The sequence below is a fragment of the Sciurus vulgaris genome, assembly GCF_902686455.1.
Source record: "Sciurus vulgaris genome assembly, chromosome: 6".
Lineage (NCBI taxonomy): Eukaryota > Metazoa > Chordata > Mammalia > Rodentia > Sciuridae > Sciurus > Sciurus vulgaris.
In genome coordinates, this window is record NC_136466.1 from 76,842,294 (window position 1) to 76,865,160 (window position 22,867).

At 33.8% G+C, this 22,867-nt stretch overlaps 1 protein-coding gene across 1 annotated transcript in view; it reads right to left on the reverse strand.

Annotated features, from left to right (window-relative positions):
* The window catches only part of MAN2A1 (mannosidase alpha class 2A member 1), a 184,917-nt gene that overhangs the window by 68,697 nt on the left and 93,353 nt on the right, over positions 1 to 22,867 (reverse strand). Inside the window, exons 10-12 of the mRNA XM_079143501.1 lie at positions 20,905 to 21,087; positions 16,760 to 16,874; positions 15,082 to 15,152 (exon numbers count right to left, since the gene is read on the reverse strand). Coding sequence (XP_078999627.1) covers positions 15,082 to 15,152; positions 16,760 to 16,874; positions 20,905 to 21,087 — 369 coding nt within the window. The remainder of the gene's footprint in view (positions 1 to 15,081; positions 15,153 to 16,759; positions 16,875 to 20,904; positions 21,088 to 22,867) is intronic.

Consider the following 22,867-nt stretch of genomic DNA (forward strand, 5'->3'; position numbering starts at 1 on the left):
CTGCTCCAAACTCAACGACATGAAAATGAGTTAATATTATAAATGTCATTGCAATCTGTAACGACAAATACAACTCTATGCTATAAAGTGTTAACCATCAAAAGTAAAACAAATTTCAGGGCTTCTCCACATCGTAAAATGTGTTTCTAAAACCATAAATGTGATCAAAGTAGAACCAACATGTAATTTTAAAGAACTTCTATAAACAAAAATGAACTGAAAAATCTTTTACCCACATCCAGTACACAACGGAAAATAGTAAGTCAATTAAAAGTACAAATATTTCTTCCAAAAAAGTACTTCTTTCTAAGTATTCTAAAACTTTTGATACAAAAGCAATAAAAAAGAAAACAAAAAAATTGTATAAAATTTGGCTGACCCCAGGAGTCTTGTCACCAATTAAGTTACTTTCACTGAAAGAGTTTTGCCTAAAACAAAAATACCATCTGTTTTACCTAAGACATTAAGATGTTCTATTTTCTTGTCAATTCAGAAATCACATCTGTAGCTATTTTCTAAAAAGACAGTGAAAGACATTATATTTATGGGTGACTGCATAAGGAATGATTTTCAATCAAAATGTAATTTTCATCTACTGGTAGAAAATTTCATCTCTCCAATGAATAAAATGCTTTAACTTGGGAGAACATATAGTACATAAACAGAATGATTTTCACAAATAAGAACGACCTTAAAAGTTAATGCAGTAAAATAAGGTTGTTTTGTTGTAAAAAACAGAAATGGCAAAAACATTCATATTCACTTGGTGTATTTCTGTTGACAAATAAAATCTATCTTGAGCAAGGTTTCCAGGTGAATAGAGAAGAACACAACAACTCTTATTGGTACCACATCTCTTCATGTTAGTGAGCCATCATGCAAGTGGCAAAAATGTGACAGCAAAACACTGGCCACTTTCTATTTTCAAAACACACTTAGAAACAACATTGGCCCAAAGAAAGATTCCCTACTATACAACCCAATGAACCGACTGAAGACATAGAACACTAGAGAAGACATCAGTCACAGTGAATGTAAACTCGGTGTCACAAGGGATAAAGAACACATTTCAAAGAAAAACACACAAGCCAACCAACTACCTACATTACTTTGGGTAAAAATAAAGCACCTAAAACAAATCTGAAACTCAGGTATGTCTTACTTTGAAAAGCAGCCAAATGTCATATGTGATTTTCTCGCCTAAACAAAACAAAACAAAATAAAATATAAAATAAAGCTACTCTCAAATAAGGATGAAATAGTAAGTCCAAAGGCTCTATTTAAAATTTTTCTTTTACCACAAAGTTGTGAAGTGCTCTGAAGTCCAAGATGGGCTTGAAGCCCTTCCTGACTTTTTCAGGATCAGGAAACCTTCACTAAAATCCTTTTCCTTGTTCCTCTTGTAGTGCACGCTTTATTAATCTGCATTTAGAAGGAAAAAAAATCTGGTTCAGAAGAATGGAAGACTTTGAAATATGCCACATCACTTCAATCTATGATCTGAACTGCTTTCGGTTAATTAGTTTTGTGTTAGCAATTTCAGAAGACATGATGGACACTAGAAGTAGTTCCAAAGAAGGTAGAAACTGGACAGAGAACCAAGTTTACAAGAAATTGGAAAACAAATGACCGAAGAATTTCTCTCATATAACCATCAATAATCTCCCACCCCAATTAAAAGCACTTTAAAAAAACGCAGATATTTAGTTAACTTCAACATTTTTATAGTGCATTATGAAACTTTAATGGTGAAAAGATTGGCACTACAGTTAAAACAGAAAAGAAACATTCCAAATTTACAATATCTGGCAGACACATCAAAATTAATGCCAGGTCTTCTCTGACACTATCTCGTCTCCTCTCCTCCAAGTTTTTCTGAGGTTCAATGAAGTCATGTATTTGCAAATATTTTAACTAAAAATTACTATAATCCTTCCAGGATTATAGGCTGTAGACCTCATGCTAATTCTGCCTTCATGGGGTAAGGTATGGGAACATCTCACAAGATTCTACATATATAAAGAGACACACAGTTTCCCTTTCCTTCTGCACTTTCCTGATGATGGTCATTGATAGGGTAACTGCAAGAGGTTGTATAAGTCCTATACAAAAGCACTCTAATTTCATCAGACAAATCACACAACAAAACCACACTGTAAAAACTTAACTCATTGCATAATACTTTGATGATAAACTAGATCTATACAGCTAGTTAAGAAAGCTTGATTAAAATATGCAAAATAAAAAGACAATTAAAACATAAACTAAACAGGCAATTTAGCAGGTGTTCTCTACTTTGCCATTGCTTTCCAAGGAAAAAAAACAAAATTTAAAAACAAAAATTTAAAACCACCATTTTAAATACAATCTGTTTAATCACTTCCACAAATAAAATCTAAAATAATTTTTTACCTAGGAACAAAATCACAACTGACTAACTCTTAGACTGCAGGAAGGAATATTCTTTTAAATTTCATGTGAAATTAATGAAAAGAATGAATACCATGTCTTGAAAGCATTAAGGAGGCCAACCCCACACTGTACATCACTTAAAATCAATGTGTGGGTCTAATAGTAGCCTACTGACAAACTAGCCTACTGATGAACATTTTCTTCAAACTTTTAAATGACAATAAAAATGTACTAAATATGCAATTATATTGTTTAAGGCAAATTACCATATGCTTTAAACTGTCCGACAGAATTATAAAAAAAACACCACTTCAGGGGGTACAAAAATGGAGTAAGAAATTTAAGACGAACTCAACAATGGAGGGTGACAATGAGAAGTTAAACGCATCGCCAAGAAGCCAAGTATGCTAGGTCAAGTCAAAGAAAGGACTACTACGAAGTTTTAAAGTCAAGTCCTGAATACCTGTGTGTTTAAGGGAATGTGGCACAAAGGGTGAAGAGTCGGTACTGCTTAACCTGCAAAGATTTCTTGAGATTCATATATTTGCCAACAGGCTTTGGATAGGACTCTAGACAAGAAGAAAATTAGGACACCCAAGCATGGATAGCAGTTACAATTCAATGTCATTCAGAAGAGTGAGGTTGTTTTCTGCTGCATTTTATCTTTTTTAGGGAAGTTGTTAATTATTTTATGCAATTTTGCAATTCTCCTAAACCATTACTTTACAGATCTATGGTCTCTATTTGGTGAAATCCAAAAATCTCTGAAAAAAAAAAATCGAAAGATTTTCCATAACTAATTTATTGGTAATACCTAAACTGAACTGACACAGTTATACAGAATCTTAATTTTCCCATTTGATTTGTATATTCATAAATTTAAAAGCATACTACTGCAGAAGTATGCCATATATGCATACTTATTTCCTAAAATTAAAAAATAAATCTGAATTCAAAAGGTTCTATGTACTTGTTTTTAGGGCAAGTCTACACCGCAGATTCTAAGTCACAGACTACTTGAAAAGGCACTATGACTCTGCAGATTCAGGAAGACTAGTCATAGGTTGCAGCCATCACCCAGGGGAGAGAGAATAGTAGCTTCAAACAAGGTAGTGGCATTGAAGGTAGAGAGGACAAATTTGAGATACACTAAAGAAGTAGAATCAAAAGACTTATGTGTGTTTGCATATAAGCTGAAAATAAAATTGAAAAGATAAAGATGATCAGGGTAATCTTATAATGTATTATCCAAACTAATATATTTTTGAGAGTGAAAGGGGCCAGGAATGAAAAACTGTATTATATAGTCACTCCAACTGAACAAGTTTGAGACCACAGAACAGGTTCCAGTGGGAGGAACTCTGTTTATACTCCTTGTGACGTGGGTGCTAGTGGTGGATCCTGGTTCAGTTTATCCACCTGACCTGTGGGCATGGGGCTCTACAAGTCAGGAGACTTTTCTCAGCATATCAACAGTGCATTGATAGTAAATGAAGTCAATGAAGTAGGAAATATCACTCTCATCGGAAGCTGGCATGTGTTCAAACTTTCTGGGGCAACACAATTATTGAGGATCTTCTACATGTTCCTGCCTCTTCATCTCCTTCAGGTGTTAACACAGCCTGAAGCTACAGACTTTATGATACTGTGAACAAACTACTTTTACATTTTAAAGACTATCAAAATTAGATGGACATTTCTACCTTGATTGGCAATAAAATTTACAATAATACTTTGGATCTCTCTCTGTTAAATGCTTTCCAATGTCCTTTTAAAAAATATATTTTTTATACCTTTGTTTTATTTATTTATTTTTTTGTGGTGCTGAGGATTGAACCCAGTGCCTCACATGCACTCTACCACTGAGCTACAACCCCAACCCTCCAATGCCCCCCCCTTTTATAAAAATATATTTTTAGTCTTTAAGGGTTTTTTTCTATATATGTTTTTAGTTGTAGGTGGACACAATACCTTTATTTTATTTTTATGTGGTGCTGAGGATGGAACCCAGGGCTTCTTGTGTGCTAGGCAAGCGCTCTACCACTGAGCCACAATCCCAGCCCTCCAATGCCCTTTTAATTCCTTGTTTTTGAATTCTTAATTTTGATTCATCCATCAGTCAACTGAGTTGACTTATATGAAAGATAACTTGGAGGTGCTGGGGATAGCTCACTGATTGAGCTTGCCTAGCATGAATAAAGCCCTAGGTTCAAACCTCAGCACTACAAAAAAAGAAAGAAAACCTTGAGGACAAAATGGTTCAAGATTTCAGTGATATCAGAGAGAAGCCTTAAGCAGCTTTTCTTCCACATTATACAACATACATCTTCACCTGGACATCTTTACAATATGTTCTCTGCCTTTTAGACTGAACTAAGTTACTAAATGGTCTAGGAGATGACACTTTTTACTTATACTAGCTATAACTTGGCCCTTTCCATTAGGAAAGTGAGACCTCTGCTTAGAAAACTTTTCCTCAATTATATCTTTGATTATTGCCTCTAGTGTAGTTTTTTCCTAAAAGAAATCTAAGTCTTTTTGTGGTAATCTTGTCCTCCATGCCTATCATTATCTTCCTCATAGTTTCCATTCAACTTTCCTTTTTTCTCCATTCTTTTTTTTTTTTAATTTTTTTTTTATTGTAAACAAATGGGATACATGTTGTTTCTCTGTTTGTACATGGCGTAAAGGCATACCATTTGTGTAATCATAAATCCACATACAGTAATGTTGTTTGATTCATTCTGTTATTTTTTCCCTTCCCCCCACCCCTCCCACCCCTCTTTACCCTCTATACAGTCCTTCCTTCCTCCATACTTGCCCCCCTCCCTAACCCTAACTCTAACCCTAACACTAACACTTCCCTCCCCCCCATTATGTGTCATCCTCCACTTATTAGCGATATCATTCGTCCTCTGGCTTTTTGAGATTGGCTTATCTCACTTAGCATGATATTCTCCAATTTCATCCATTTGCCTGCAAATGCCATAATTTTATCATTCTTTATGGCTGAGTAATATTCCATTGTATATATATATATATATATATATATATCTATATATATCACAGTTTCTTTATCCACTCATCAATTAAAGGGCATCTAGGTTGGTTCCACAGTCTGGCTATTGTGAATTGAGCAGCTATGAACATTGATGTGGCTGTATCTCTGTAGTATGCTGATTTTAAGTCCTTTGGGTATAGGCCAAGGAGTGGGATAGCTGGGTCCAATGGAGGGTCCATTTCAAGTTTTCTAAGGAATCTCCACACTGCTTTCCAGAGTGGCTGCACTAATTTGCAGCCCCACCAGCAGTGTATGAGTGTACCTTTCTCCCCACATCCTCGCCAACACCTGTTGTTGCTCGTATTCTTGATAATCGCCATTCTAATTGGGGTGAGATGGAATCTTAGGGTGGTTTTGATTTGCATTCCTCTTATTACTAGAGATGTTGAACATTTTTCCATATGTTTGTTGATTGCTTGTAGATCTTCTTCTGTGAAGTGTCCTAAAAAGCATCTCATGGGCCCTTCTTCATGTCATGGACATACCCTGTCACAACACCAGCTTCAACTGTCAGTATCCCTAGTGAAGATGTTGCTATTGTTTGCCCAACAATCTTTCTTCATCTCACTTTTCCTTTTTCCATATCATCTTGCCAACTTTTCATTTCAACTTTATACTCTCTGATGTGTACTTCTTAGAAATCATGAATTCAAACTAGACTTTTTTTTTCTTCTCTTGGCCTCAGTAATAGATCATTTTAAGAACAAAGTTGTTTTTCTGAGTCTTCATGCTACCCGTTTCTTGTCATTCTGTTAAGTTTTCACACAGGTTTTCCACAATTACTTTCAATTCCTTTATCCTCACAGAAGCAGACATCCACCCAGGTACTGTGTTTACTAAAGTTACCCTTGGGTTATTAATTTTGACATTGGTGGAAGTCCCTCTCTTATCTAGAGTTAGTTTACTTGATAAATATTTGTTGAGCACCACCAGTATTGCCAAGTATTTGCCAGGGAATTTAAAAGCAAACAAGTGCACTACCCTCATGAAGCTAATTTTTAGCAAGGGAGGTGGGTACAAGGAATAAATGAAATAACTTGTTTAATAATACCAGGAAGGATGTAAAGAAGATGCAGTGATAGAGAAAAGAATGAGTGATAATAAGTTCACATGCATAGATTCAGACTGACTGCTAATTCCCAAAAGGCTAACATCTAAGATGGTTGTGCCTGACTGGTTTCAATCCTCCATATTAGCTCTGATAGTTCTGAACAAAAGGAAGGCTTCTCTCCTCAACAAAGACTATCACAGTAATATGGCCCACGATGTCACCAACTGAAATTTCCTTGAGCGAACACTCCTCTAGATTGGTGATCTATTATTAGTCCCTTACTTGTTCCTAACTATTTTATATCTGTTAGATTCAGTATCCAAACTCATTGCAAAATATGCACAATGAAAGTTCTCTTGTCAATACGATCAAGTCTGGCAACAGATCTGTCCAGTGAAAGTTAAAACTGATCTGGAAATAAAAGTTAAAGTAGGAAATCATTACAATAAATACCAGTTGTTATCAACATTTTACTTTATCATAAAACATACAAACATGCATGATACTCTACTGATGTAAGAACAAAGGCTTATGAGGCAATTTAGACTAAGGGACAACTAATTGGAGATTTTTGTCATATTTTCTGCATAACCAAACACATGATAAACCATCTGTAGTTTTAAGCTTAGGTTTCTCTATGTGAATATTAAGCAATCTGAGTGAGGACTGCTTCTACATTTTTATGATTTCTTACCACATCTTTTGCACTTATTTCACCAATATTTATCAGTGACTCACCTTTGCTGAATCTTTCCAAAGCAGTCAACTTTTTAAAAAGGGGTCTTCGTATTTAATTCATCAGTTTAATAAAAACACATTATGAGGGAAAATAACCATAAAAACCTGAACTAGGAATAAATAACTGATAAACACAACTGAAAGACTGGTATGTTGACTGTCAATCCAAGGTTTGGAATTCCCATGATTGTTTATCTTCTTCTATGTTTTTATATGTGCTTTAATGGGAAATTAAGTCAGTCTTAGAGTTCCTAGTCAGTCATCATGTAAACTGGAAGTTCATTTTTTAATAAAATAAGTATTATTTCACTTACGTCAATGTGAGGTTGAATTAATGTTCATCACTCCTAATATCACAAACTATATAGAAATGATAAGGGTGGGGAGAAACCAGTGGGGGAGGTAGCATCTTTCCTGCTAACTTCATCTTCCAAAGAATGTTATATTTCTCCAAAAAATTAGACCAAGTAAAGCCCTGTGAATATTAATTTAAACTAGCAAACAACAGGTAAGGTTACTTTATGTTGCCTATCCAGACATGATTGCTCTAAAACCATATCAAAACACCAGTCAATGCAAAAAACTTTGAATATAAAATTAACTTAATCATATTGAAGGCACTTTCTAGTTTCTTAGGAACTTCCTGGATTTAAATAATATACTATGCTCTATTCAGTCTTTTTATTTTTGTTTTTTATTTTATTTACTTATTTTTGATCCTGGGGATTGAACCCAGTTATTCTTCAACGGAGCTATACCCACGGTGCTTTTTATGTTTTAAGACATGGTCTTGCTAAATTGTCCAGGATGGCCCTGAACTTGCAATCCTCCTTTCAGTCTCCCCAGTAACTGGGATTACAGGTGCACGTGCCACTGTGTCTGGCTAGGGTAGGTCTTAATCTAGTATAACTGACATCCTTATAAAAATTCCAGATACAAAACAAAACACAGAGGGAAGAGGATATGAAGTCACAGGGAGAACAGCTTCTACAGCTAAGGAATGCCTGAGGCTACTAGAAGCTAGTAGAGAAGTACTACACAGATCCTTCCTCACAGCCCTCAGAAGGAACCTCTTCTGATGCCACCGTGATTTACACCTCTGGACTCCAAAGCTGTGAGACAATACATTTCTCTTGTTTAAGCCACCTAGTTTGTGCTACTTTTGTTGTTGTTGTCATCTGACCCACCTCTACCACTGCCCCAGAACAGAGGAGTGAACTCAGGTTTGTCCAAGCTCTGAACTACATCCCTAGCTCTTTTTTTTTTTTTTTTTTAATTCATTTATAATTAATTTAAAAAAAAATTGAGATAGGGTCTTGCTAAGTTGCCCACCCTGATCTCAAACTTGCAACCCTTCTGCCTCATCCTCCCTAGTAGCTGGGATCACAGGCATGTGCCACTGAGTCCAACTATTCTGTTCAGTCTTTTAGGGAAAGGATCCTTTCTGAAAATACTCTAGTGGATTACTAACAGGATGAAATATGTCTCTAGATCATCAGAGAATTAATCAAACTGTATCTCGAAAAAGTCAAAGTTAACAAAACATAATGCAGATGGAATATAGGTAAAAAAAATCACACAAATACCTTTTATAACCAAATTGTGATTAAACAGAAAAGCATCTTGCAGAAGAGTTTATGAGCTCACCCCTTAAAATCAATGTAAGTTCACTATACCATTACTTGTCAAGATAGACCTAGACTCGATTAGCTCAGTTTTTATGTTTTTAAGGATCTGTAGCACTAACAGTTAGCAATTCTCCATCAAAAGAAAATTTCTATAGCAGCTTTAAAAGGTTAGGAGTTTCAGCTGTTCAGAAAAATAGAACCTGTTGAGGATCTAGGGTATCAATTGCTAGTCAAATCATGTTTTCTATTACTACCTTAAATTTCCTTGGAATAATTTTAAAATGCAGTCTATCATTTTTGGGTTGGTTTGTTGTTGTTTTGTGGTGCTGGGATCAAACCCAAGGCCATGTGCATGCTAGGCAAGCACTTCTTCCACTGAGCCACAACCCCAGCCCTCCAGGATATCATTTTTCCAGAAATAAAACCCATTATTTTCCTGACTTTATACACTTATTTTTCTGCTTATCAATGTAAAGCCATTCTCATAATTGTTTTCTAGTGAATGGTAAGACTTGAGGGTAAACCATTATAAACCAGGAGCAACAAGTGCAGTTCTTACACTAATTATCACTGCTAGTAGTCTTTAATCTCCCCATGGTCAAATGCTAGGCAAGCTCCATCTGGATATGTACAACTCTTGTCATCAGACTCATCTGTCACACCAGAACTACCTTGGTTTGAGTCATGGAATTTCAGTGCCATCCTTAGGCTACAAATGCTTCTACCAAATGTATGTTGTAATAAAGTTGCCAGAATCTGAGTAGTTAGAATTCTGTTTTCTTACAAATTCCATTTCCAAACAACAAAAATAAGGTGTTGAGCTTGGTTTCTTCATTTAAAACTTACATTTAAGCAACTGTTTAGATCAGTATAGATACCTTCCCAGATATATTTTCACGTGGTATATAAATGCAGTGATGACAGTGACAACCAATGAAAAAAGAATCATCTGAAACCTCGACTCTTATTACACTTATTATAATTATTATAATTATTGCCAAGACAATTGTCTACAATAACAACATTAAAAATACAAAATGAAGAAGTGGGCAAATATTCTACATGTCAATAACAACAACAAAAGTCATGTGTTACAATTAATCTGATGAAGTCAACTCAGCTGTTCAGGAATATCTTTTGTAGTCCTCATTATGAAGAAACCCTCAACATGAAATCTTGATGTTAACTCGATAACTATGCGATGATACTTAGATAAAACCTAAATATTTTCAGGTTCATGGTATAAAAATCTAAAATTTCATATACGTTCCACTACAGATTCAAAGCTCTACTGATTCACAACTTATTTTATTTGAAGTGTTATTAATAAGTTAGTTCACCAGGAAGCACTCTGGCACCCAACCTCCAAATATCATGTGGGGAGGAGACACACCAGGATGCCACATTTACACATATACCATGAGCCACGTTGTATACGTATCTGGTGTCTAAAGCTTCGTATTCTCTTCAATCAGTAATTAAATGTATTCCAACAAATCTTTATATTGAATTTTTACTATGCTAAATACAATACTACTGGCATAGTGACAGAAATAAATGAAAGAAATAGTTTCTACCCTCAAGGAGTTTACAATCTAGTGGGATTAACTTTCAAATAATAATACTGGCAGAAATAAGCCAGCATCAAATGCTAGCCATGTGAGTGAGTTATTTTGGGCCTGATTTAGATGAAAATTTGGGGCCAGCATCATAATGGGATGAGAGTGTAGGCATCTTGGAAGGAGAATGAGTTTATTTTGAACTGAACATGGGAAAAATGTGAATTGTGGTGGCCAGTGGTTCAACTGTGGCAGAGAGTCTCCAAAGATGACTGTCATCCTTCCCTCTGCTTCCCATACATGTTCCTCACATCAAGAAATAGAGAATAATCCCCCTCTCCTTGTATCTTGGCTAACCTTAGTGACTTCCTTGACCAAAAGAAATAATGGAAATGACCTCTAGGACTTCCATATGAGGTCATTAGAAGCCTTGCAACTTCTACCCAGAAAATTCCCAGGTATCTAATTCTTGGGACTCTCATTCTTAGAAAGTAACCACAGTTAAGGAAGCCATGTTATATGGAAAGGCCATGTATGAATACAGGCAGTTGACAGTCCCAATTCAACTCAGCCAAGAGTTGCAGCAACTTCCAGAAATGTGAGAGAGTCCTCTTGGACACTGCCTTGTCAATCATTTGGGGAATTCTAGCCCCAATCTTTGATTGACTGCAACAGTATGAGAGACCCTAAGTAAGAACTGGCCAGGAATTCTACAGAATCCTGAGAGATATAATAAACTCTATTTAAGACATTAAGTCTTGGGACAGTCTGTGAGGCAAAGACTACACACATTCTTCAATAGGCAACAAGTCCCTGCAGAATACTGAGATAAAAAATAACATTCTCACAGTTCTGCTTTTGGGTAGATTCCTCTGATAATTACATGTAATAATTAGGAACATAGAAAATTGAAGACAAAAGTGTAAGAAGCCATTGCAATAGTCCAAGCAAAGCATGAAGGATGTGTGAGAACAAAAGAGTAACAGGAAAAGCGGATGGAAATCAGAGATCAGTAGGGGTAAAATCCAAAAGACTCCACTTGGTGAAATTTAAGAACTAATAGAAGGCAGAGGTCAAAGTGAGTTCTAGGGTTACAGAACTGAGATAACCAAGAAGATAGTAATTCTATTAATCAAGATTGGCCAAAAGGCATATGTGCAGGAAATTAAGTTTTAAGTGCTGGGAAGTCAATGAGGTAGAATCATTCAATAAGCAACTGGCAATGGGGCGTGGAGTGCCTTTTATGAAATTAAATACTTTTTATGTCTGGTTGATATCTGAAGTCACTCAAAGTCCAGAAAACACTGACTTTCACTGTGTCTCCATAGTGTTATAGGTTTCTTTTCAAGTTAATCCCTTCTCTCTTCTTGGCAGGACAGAAAGAGGAAGGGAGGGAGGGAGGGAGGGAGGAAGGAAAAGAGATGTAGGATAGCTTTCCAACAAATACCTTACTAAAAGTTAAAAGTACTTAAAGGCAAATTTGTAACAGTTCAAACAAATTAATCTCAAACTGAAACAGCTTGCTAAATTTTAAATGTGCCCCCCCACCCCCCGCAATGCTCATGCATTGGAAACTTAATCCCCAGTGCAAAATGTGAGAGTTGAGACCTTTAAAAGGTGATCAGGTCATGAGGACCCTGCCCCCATAGATGGATTAATGGTTATCACAAGAGTGGGTTAGTTATCTTGCCAGGGAGTTCCTGATAAAAGGATGGGTTCAGACCCTCCCCCAACCTCTTTTTCCTGTGGGCTCTCCTGCCATATCACCTTCCACCATGGGTCTCCTGCCATTTCACCTTCCACCAAGGTCCTCACCATATGCAGCCTCCCCATCTTGAACTTTTCAGCCTCTAATACCATGAGTCAAATGCATTTCTGAACACTATAAATTATTTAGCCTGGTATTTTGTTACAGTAGCAAAATCAAACTAAGACAAATTTTCTACTTAAAAATTAAATTCTTCCAAGTTCCCAATCTTGCAAGTCTTTTTTGTAAACAGTTTCTATAGAAAATTATGAATGTAAAGAAATAAAAACTCATCTATGTTTAAGGATTGTTTAAGGCTAGACAATTTATGACTTGCTCAAGAGGCCCTAACTTTAACTCTTAATGGTAACTGTGTACTATACAAAAACTAGGAAATTTACACATTACATAGTTCACAGAGCCTTGTGAACTAAATACAAAGATGCATATTAACATCACTTTCAGCAGATTAGGTGCAACATTTTAAATACAAACAAAATTATATTAGATATAGCTATAATTAATGTTGCCAATACCATGATCAAATAATTTATACTGATTTAAATTCTATGCATTTAAATCAATGTTTCTCAATCTTTTTTAATTATCATCTTACTAAGGACTCTTTTTAAATATTTACTTTCTAATCAATCATCATACAATTTTAATACCACACATAAACTCTTTATCTGTTTTATACTATATCTGTGCTTTATGTTAACAAAAATAAGATATTTTTCAAATAGCCCAAGATTTTCACCCTCCTGGGGAGGATATCTGTCACTGTGAATACGTGATTTATTTAGATTTAATAATTTGATACTCAAATAGAAACTATACTTATAATTAAAATAAAGTTAAGCCCTTGAGCATTAAGGAAGATTTAGGAGAATGTGAGAAAGACTTATATTCTAAAATCTCCCAATAACCAGTGAGATCAGCAATTATTTAATGTGTAGTACTCACTAAATAAAAATATCAAATTCTTCCATTTGGGAGGCCACTATCAATATTCTTCACTGATTTTACTAAGCAATCAGTAATGAAAGTAATTTGTGGATAACAACTTCAATGTAGATTTTACAACAAAAAATAAAAAGTCCTAATAATAAAGTTCTCAGGTACAAAATGAATAAAACACATAAAAATAAAAATCTGACAATCAGAAGAATCCCCAAAGTACTGAACTGTGGAAATGGTAGTGCTGACATTTAATAGAAATGTACTAAAAAAGAAATAATAGTAAGAGAAAGAACATTATCTAAACACAAACTGTTTTACAAAAAAAATTAAGAAGCAATCATTTTACTAATACTCTTTAAATCTCTATTTGTTTATCTATAATTAAAACTCCTCAATACTAAGGTTCAAAGATAATGTTTCTCCTTAATTATATCATATTTCCTGAGTTTCTTCCTGTAACATAAGTAAGGCTAAATTATCAATTATTGCTAGCCAATGGTGGAAACATTAAAGGAAGGAAAAAACTACAAGGAATATATTTCGTTCTCTGACCCATTTTGGCTCCAGCCCACCTCCACCCACCCACACTAATATGCACCTAGAATGAGAGTAAAAGACAGAAATGGAGTGTGAATCGCTTATAGTAAGTATTTATTATTCTTTCAGGCAGCAAATCAAAGATCTTCCCCTCATCAAAATATAAAAAAGAAAAAATTAATAGGAGGATTATGTTAAAACCAAATAGGTAACTGACACTATAGTTTATTAGGAATATAATATAGACACAGAACCTCAAATGTATTGAAACATTACTTATGTTTAAATTAAGGATTTTTTAAAATTTTTATGATTGGTATTTCTTTCAGTATCATTATTTTTTCATCTTATGACCTTACAACCTAAAAGCTTTTAAGACTTCAGTAATGTTGCTGATAACTTTAGTATTACTAAAAATCACTTTATTGTTCAAAGATCTAAGCTAAGTCTTAAGTCTCTAGTGAAAAAAAATTAGACAACTAAGGCATTAGTCTATTAACCAAAAGCTCAACTTTACTAGCAGTTGCAAATTTTCTCCATACTTGCCTTCTATTTATTTTTAAATAAATTTAATAAAGCATACTTAATTACAATCATGAATTACTCTTAAAAATTATTCTCTAATCCTTCAATTTTTAAGAGGGTACAATTTCTCAATTAAGATATTAAGGAGTTAAACTACAAAACATGCTGCACTTCTGGATCCACTGCCTAATGACAGGTTAATATTTGGTCATTAAAAATAGATAACCTTGGTGGTGAAAGATTAACTAATAAAAACAGATCGCACTTCTCTATATATCAGATGTAGCCACCAATTAAATGCCCTAGTTTTTTGTTAATAAAAAAATTTACCACTTTCTTTAGTGTAAGTCAATAGTGCTAAAACAAAGCAGTCTGACTAATAAAATGACAGTTTTCTAGTGAACAATTTACAGGAGAAAATCGGACAGCATTTTATCATATATAACTGATATACAATACATAATCAACATATAATGTACATATACACAAACAAAGTAGGATCAGGGATTAATGGAAACCAGGTAACTACATGAAAGGTTAATCAAGAAAGGAAATAATCTAAAAGTAATCAAAATTACAAAGGGCATTTTTTAATTACAAGCTACATACCATACTTTTTACTTATGGAAAATATTCTTCTAAGTTTATTCAGTAATGTACCAACCACTGTGTTAGCTACTAGCATTAAACATGAAAGAATCAAGGAAGAAAATCTATTTCTTCAAAAAGAAATTTTGTAATTAGTAAAATGATTAAATTAAATATTAACTCAAAATATATGCTGACTAAAAACCAGAAGCATAAAAGACAAACAAATTCAGCAGAAAAGTAGTAAACATTATAAGAAATTACAAATTTACCTTGGCTCCTCTGCACTCAGCTTGATTACATGGCTTTCTGGCAGAGAATCTTGTGATTTTTGTATCGAATTCTATAAAAGTGAACAATAATTTTTTATTTTACTTTTAAAACGTAAGTTTAAATATTAGCTAAGCAATAGTACTTTGCAAACATCTTTAAAAGGATACATTAGAAAGAAGAACTTTATTTCCTGCTACAAAAAGTACATCAAAATTCAAAGCAAATAATTTGTGTGAATACATGTGTGTACATGCACACAAATGTGTTCAGACTTCAAGCAAAACATACATGACCAGAGCTACAGTCCACAATGAGTCATTCCACTTAGGAACCAAGTAAGAATTCTAGACAAAATTCTGCAAAAAGCTTTACACTATTTTACTTCTGTATCATGTTTCATATCTGTAAGAAATATATGTCCATTTCTTATATTTTTTACTTTAAAATGAAAATGTATAATCCTTGTTTTATTATAAGCATCAGTCTAAAAAAAAATATTAAGGTGCATTTCTGATTCCAGATGTGTAAACTCAAATTACATATAAAATTCAAATACCCAACTTTTATCACAGAGTCTAGTGATAAATAAATCTCAATTAAAAAATATATGATGTCAGGTGCAGTGGCGCATGCCTGAAATCCTAGCAATTAGGGAGGATGACAAGTTTAAGGTCAGCCTGGGCAACTTAACAAGATCCTATCTCAAAATAAAAAGGGTTGGGGATGTAGCTCAGTGGTAGAGTACTCCTGGGTTCAATCCTAGTACTTCCAAAATAAATAAATAAGTAAATAAGATAAAAATATCTGAGTTAAGTGAAGTTAAAAAAGGGTCGTACTCAATCATATTCTGTCTTTCCTGTTGCAGAGCAGCAAGTTCTACCTTTCAGAACACTTTCTTATAAGTTTTTCCAATCCTAATGACAGACAAGGTAAGACAGACATTACCATTCCATTTTACAGATAAATGAATGAGGACCCACAGAAGGTAAGAAACTTTTTCAAGGACCATACAACCAGGGCTGAGGCCAACGGCTATCTCCTAATTCCTTTAACACTGCTCTACTGCTAACATACTTGAGCACTGTCCATAGCACTCATTGGACTTATCCAGAAACCAGGGTACATTCAAACCTCAGGTTCATCAAGAACAGGTTAATGGGGTTGATCTGTATGTATAAGGTTGATATATATCTTATGTTCATCTACACTAGAAGAAGAAGAAAGAAGAGAGAAGGAAGAAAGAAGGAGGAAGAAATGAGGAGGAAGAAGGAGATGGGGAGGAGGAGGGAGATCAGGACTTAACAAAAATTCAAATATGCAGAGGTTTCTAATTTAGCCAAGCAGAATAATTACAGTGTTCAATTGCCTTACAATATCACTTTAAGAATGTTGTAAAAGTCTATATTTTTTACCTTCCTTGAACTAAATTCATTGTGTTATTTTTTAGGCTAAGATTTAAGTCAGAACAAAATACATATCTCAGAAATCAAATGCAGATACACTTATAGAAAAGAAGAGTGTACAATTAACTCGTTTCAAGTGTTAAATTCTTGTAAATAATGTGTAAAATAATAATTTGAGTTCCAGATCATTTTTCATCAAGCTTCTCATTTCATTTTCTAATCCAAGAACAAAAGAAACATATTTTTATGATGACAATAAAAGAGATCAACTAACCATCTCTAGGAAGGGATCAGAGGAGTAGGTGTCATACATGCTTTTGTTCTTCAAAATAAGAAGAAATGCAGAATCTCCAATAACCTTCTCCAAAACACTTAATGAATGAAAGAGTCTGTAAACCAAAAAATTTATTAGTCTGAGAATTCAAAACCATGCAAACATTGTTTTCAGTTTCTTTACTAGTAGTCAAACCACCAGTACATTAGTCTTGTGTTCAGAAAAGGAAACCTATAAGTATACAACCAAGTGTCTCTTTAGTCTCCAAAACTGAGACTTAGCGGGTAAATAGTTAATCAGAAGCTATCACTGATAAGCATTCATTTAAAATAGAAAACATTTTTGTTCACACCTGAAACACATTACCTTATTCAAACCTTTTATACTTTCTACAACTATCATTTCAAATAGTAAGAATATCCAGTATGATCACCCCAAGAACTATAAGGTATTCTATCAAAAAGCAATAATCTGCTCCTTTACTTTAGACTTCAACAAAAACAATGAGGAAGGAAAACATGAGATTAACTCTCAGTTTACAAGAAACTGAACCAGTATACAAACCATTCCCAATAATTAAAGGTGATACTTTATTGACTTTAATCTCATGTTATCATTCAAGAGAACTGTGAAGAAGAGTTTCTCACAAATCTGGATAATGAAATTGTCTTCATCTTGGTATTTTTCGTCCTTGAAATTAGTCTTCAAATTGTATTTTTGTCTGAAGAACCAAATGATATTAAGAATCTACTGATCTATGATCAGTTCTGGAATATAACCTCAGTACTTCACTAGTCATTGATTAAGCAATATATATTGGGAAAGAACTTGCTTAAAGTTGTTTATTGTTTCAAAATCAATCATGCTTCTTTAAGGTTTCACAGATCAGGCATCCTTAAGTAAATGCACAATAGAGAAATTTGTAGGGAAGCCTCTTTGTGTTTTAATCAATCATCACAATGCATTTATTATCCTTACAGAGCCATTGTATCATTTTCTCCAATACAGGAATCAATTCTTTCAGGTATTTTTGTTGTTATGTAATATCAACAACAAAAATGTTAGTAGAATAATTAGAGATAGCTTCTTTTTGCAGAACACTAAATTTTCCTTCAAGGATGTAAGTGCCCAAGATTAATGTTATTAATTAAATATATTTACATAGTAAATCTATAACTATAATACTAAAATCTTATGGATTTGAATTCATGCCATTATCTAGTTAAATTTTTCAGTATATTCAAACATTTTTAAATAACATTGAGTGTTTTCAGCAGACTAAGAGACCATACAAATGAATACAGTTCAGGGATGGAAACAACTCCCTCAGCCTAAGTTTGTTTCTACACGGTTATCTTCATTAGGCAACCTGAACCTACAGAATAAAAATCATATTCTCCTACAGGTAAAACCATACATATATCACAATATATTACAGAGTCCTAATTAAACTGAGGAAAGCCACAAATCAATGTGGCACACATGCAGCCTTCTAATGAGATGAGCACTAAAAACTACAGCAGAGTATATCCCAAATGCTTTGTCAGGATGCATAAAGCTGTTTTGTTTAAAATAAAACATATGGAAAGTAAATAAGTTTGAGAAACACTGGATGAAACAAAATTTTTAAATGTTAAAACATTTCATTAGCATGAGATTTCTCAGAGATTCTAACTTTCTAACATGCACTTATCCTATTAATATGGAACACTATTCAGGGAAAATCACTTAGGAATCACAGCTTTCTAGTTTGCTGTCACTGCTGTTGTTTAAACAGATGGCATCATGTCTGTCATTCAACAGTTTGATCTATATGTTTAGGACCCGCATGTGCACTCTTTGTTCAGTTTTTCCAACCTACATTATTTACAATGTAGGAATAAAAAAGGGGAGGAATTTTGTGACTGGTCTCATTACCATTTCTTCTCCCCTTCTACCTAAGCCTCACGCACTACTTTTAAGCTGAACATCCATTATAAACACTGGGTAATTTATATTTTCAGGCCACAGTTTAGAATTGACCTTAAAATATGCCATGATATAGTCTTGTCCTGCAGTTTATAATTATATAAACACTGATATACGACTGTTGAGAACATGACCCTGAGTTACTCTGGAATGTCAGAGGAAAAAGCTAAAAGGGTCTGGATCCCCTCTAGCTTTAAGGAGCTGTCATACTTGACCCGGTTATCTGCTCACTTCTTTCACATAACATACTAACAAGCAGGAAAGGATTTATTCTGTTTGGGCTTGCTATTACTAGCAGCCAAATGTAATTCCTAAGTCATATACTTGTTCAGAGGGACCTTCCTGCCAAGGTCTGAATGAATAGCAGTCAACAGTCCGTGTACAAGAGAAAATGCTAGCTGCCTCTATAATTCTCTAACTTGTGTTTTGAATTTTCTCCTTAAAATGTCTGTGCTAATGATCTGATAATTGTTTATGACTTTTCAATTGAAGTGTGAAGTACTTGCAAAGCAAATTTGCAAATGTCAAGTACCATTTGAAAATTACTATGTCTTTTTTTCTCTAACATGCAATTCTGTATGGCTTTTTTTTTTTTTTTTTTTAAGCTAAAAGCAATATAAAACATATTTAGGAACTAATGGCAGGCCTCCCAGAAAAGTCATGAGACAGAACATGTTCTGTATCAAATCAAACTGTATAAATGCATTCTATTGTCATGTACAACTAATTAGAACAAATAAAAAAGTTAATTAAAAAGAAGAATAAAAGAGCTCTACTCAAATGTCTTTAATATGGCAGCCAGAGAGAGCAAGTAGCGGTGTAGTAGAGTGACTTCTCCACATCCTCTTAGTAGCTCTGCCCGAGTCTGATTCCAAGTCTGACTTTTAACCAAGAAGGCAGAAGCCAGTGAATAGGAAAAATGAAGGATAGGACACTGCTTTCAAAAATGCTTTCTGTAGCAGGAATACCAATACCAACATCATCTAATCAGTTTTCTACTTTAAGACTAGCTCAACCTCAACATATACCATATACGGAGGAAAGTATATTTGCCAAAAATCTCTGTGAAGATAGTCTAAGATATTACCTTGAATTTACTTTTGAAGGACTGGAGCTAATGAAGCCTCAAGAATATCTTTTTCCCCAGATTTCTAGAAAACTAGTAAAATATTGTAACTAAAAATTTAAATACTTATTATGATTAATAATATCAGTTGTAGGTCAACTTTTTAATGTTGATTTTATAAGCTCCATATACTTTTCATAAAAGCAATCCACTTTTTAAATCTATAAGAAAATCATAGCATATTTTAATGATTTTAATATATTATCAAAGCATACCATTGTTGATGGGAAAAAAAATCTGGAAGAAGTAACAGTCTATGCTATGGTGGAATAATAGTCATAATTCCAATATAGGAATCCCCTCTGCAGCGTCCTAACAGAGTCCAAACTCTAGCATGACAGAGATCTCACTATCACAGAAGTTTAGTTTTTCTACTGTTGGGAAGCACTGTTCACTAAGTCCTCTGCCTTTCCAAGCCAAAGTCTGTCCTCATTGTTTCTAATTCTTTAATACAGATATAACTGAGCTTCTACTCCCTTATTTTCTGTAGCTCTTCAATGACTGGAAGATAACAAAACCCAAGACACCCTTCCCATTCTCAATTGATTATATCATCCACAGAGGACATACTTTTTAGATCCTTTCTCTTTACTATGTTCCTCATTTTTGTTTTTCTGTCAGTGTGCCTCTAAAAATAAGTCAAATGTCCAAGAACAACAGGATATGAAAAAGGATGAGATTAAACTGCTGTATATACAAGGAAGGGGGGCTTTTTATCTCCCTGGATTTTAACCATGATTTATTTGATGCCAAATTCTTGATCAAGAAGATAATCCAAATTACTATGCTGTACATAGGAGAAAACAGGATGGGCCTTATAGAAACATTTTACTACTCTATTTGGAGAAATGCACTGTAATCAAAAGTTGGGCAGCTAGGCTGCCTCAACAGATTTTGTGAAATATGCCTTGAAAATTTTGCAATAGCAACACTTAGCAGGAATATCATTATTATGTTCTAACATGCATTAATAGCTTCATCTCAAGATATGATCTTATATTTAAAATTTCAAAGATGTTTTTAAAGACTATTTTTTCTATAATTACATTACCTGGTACCATAATCCACAACTACCCAATCTTTAGCAGTTCCCGTGATAGCATCATGATGTTGAAATAGTCCCAAATTCCTTCTGGCTTCTGTCAGTGCCATGTAATGTGTTGATGAAAGAAATGTATTTATCATGCTTTTCTGAGCTTGTCTCAGGGCGAAATAGTAAAGAATTTCAGCAGCCCTAGTTGTATAAAACAATCATTAGTTTTTATTGCAAAAGAAACACTTTAGTTTATAATCTAAAATATATGACATTTATACTTTTATATTTTAACCAGAGATTGAACCCAAGGGTTCTTAACCACTAAGCCACATCCCCAGGCTTTGTTTGTTTGTTTTGTTATTGTTTTAATATTTTATTTTGAGACAAGGTCTTGGCTAAGTTGCTTAGGGCCTCGCTAAGTTGTTGAGGCTGGCTTTGAACTTGTAATACCCCTGCCTCAGCCTCCTGAGCCACTGGGATTACAGACATGTGCCACTGCACCTGGCCTAAACTGATACTTTTAAAATATTCTTCAAATTTTTCACAATTTCAGTACACCTTATACAAAAGATACTGATGATAAAAATTTTTATAAAATCATCAATTTTTCAAATTTTCAATCATCAATGACTAACATGTTTACAATGATCTTGGAGGTTCTTGTTCTACAGGAGCCTAGAAAGAAGTCAGCCCCTGTTGGTAGCAGGATAGATTTATTTATATAATACAGTGGGGGGAGGGGGAGAGTCTCTGAATATAGCAGAAAGAATTTGATAAATATCTCTGTCCTTTCTGTTCTCCAAGACATGGACCACAAACACCATGGATCATCAGAACACCATTTATTCTTAACCCTGTATATTAAAAGAGAAGCAATGGTAGGAAAAACTGCACAGTACTGAGAAAGGTAGGAAGTGATGGCCCAATAGCAAGCAGCTCAGGGACAACGGCCAGTTTAAGTTCTGAATAACATTCAACAAATGAGAAATGAAAAATGATTAGGATGCCTTTTCTTATTTACCCTATAGGGGAAAAAAAAAACCTTTAAGAATAGATAGAGGCAAGAATATAGAGTTTATGATTTCTACCATTTATTTTTTACATCAGAAGAGATGGTTTGATCAAGATACGTTTCTAAAAAAGTGTTTTAAAAGGAAATATGGCTTAATAGAGCAAAAAAAAAAAAAAAAGAAGGTTCTGTGTGCTAAACATCTTAAGGACAATGGAGAGAAAATCAAGGCAAGTTTGAAAATTTATCAAGATTTAAGAAATATTGGAAGTGCTTTATAAAAAAGCGACGGATTTCTCTAAATTATAGAAATAAATAAAAGACAATAAATAATTGCCACTTTAAAATTCGAACCATTACAAAAATCAAGGCATGAGAAGCAACATGTGGTATTATGTAAAGGTTGTATGTATATCCGTCTACATCCATGGCAAATATTCTTGGTTTTCAAAAGAGTATATACGTATATAGAGACAGACAAAATAGTAAATGGATTGTCAAAATATTCTTTATACACTTCAATTTTTATTCAATTTTATGAATGATAAATATTACTATTTTCAGACATTAATTTACTTTCAAATAAATTAATACACTTCAAAATTTGAAACTATTGAATACCTTTTTGCTTGTTTTGCTTTAAAGCAGAATTTTCAAAATATATTTGTAGCTCTGAATATATTTAATAAATTTATTTATAACCCTTTTCCACTAAAAAGTGCTTCCTACTTTAAAAATCACTAATTCAGTAGTCTGAAAGAATCTACATTATTTAGCACTTATTCCATTTCTTTATAGAAAGTTTAGAGTAACATGGCAGAACTGATCATTCTAAGTCTCTATAAGTTAGAAGCACTATTTTATTATAAATGTAGGATATATTCCTCTTTCATACCCCAAATACCAGTAAAATGTTGGAATTTTGAAATAATATTAATAGAAGCATGACAAAAACAGACACTGATACAT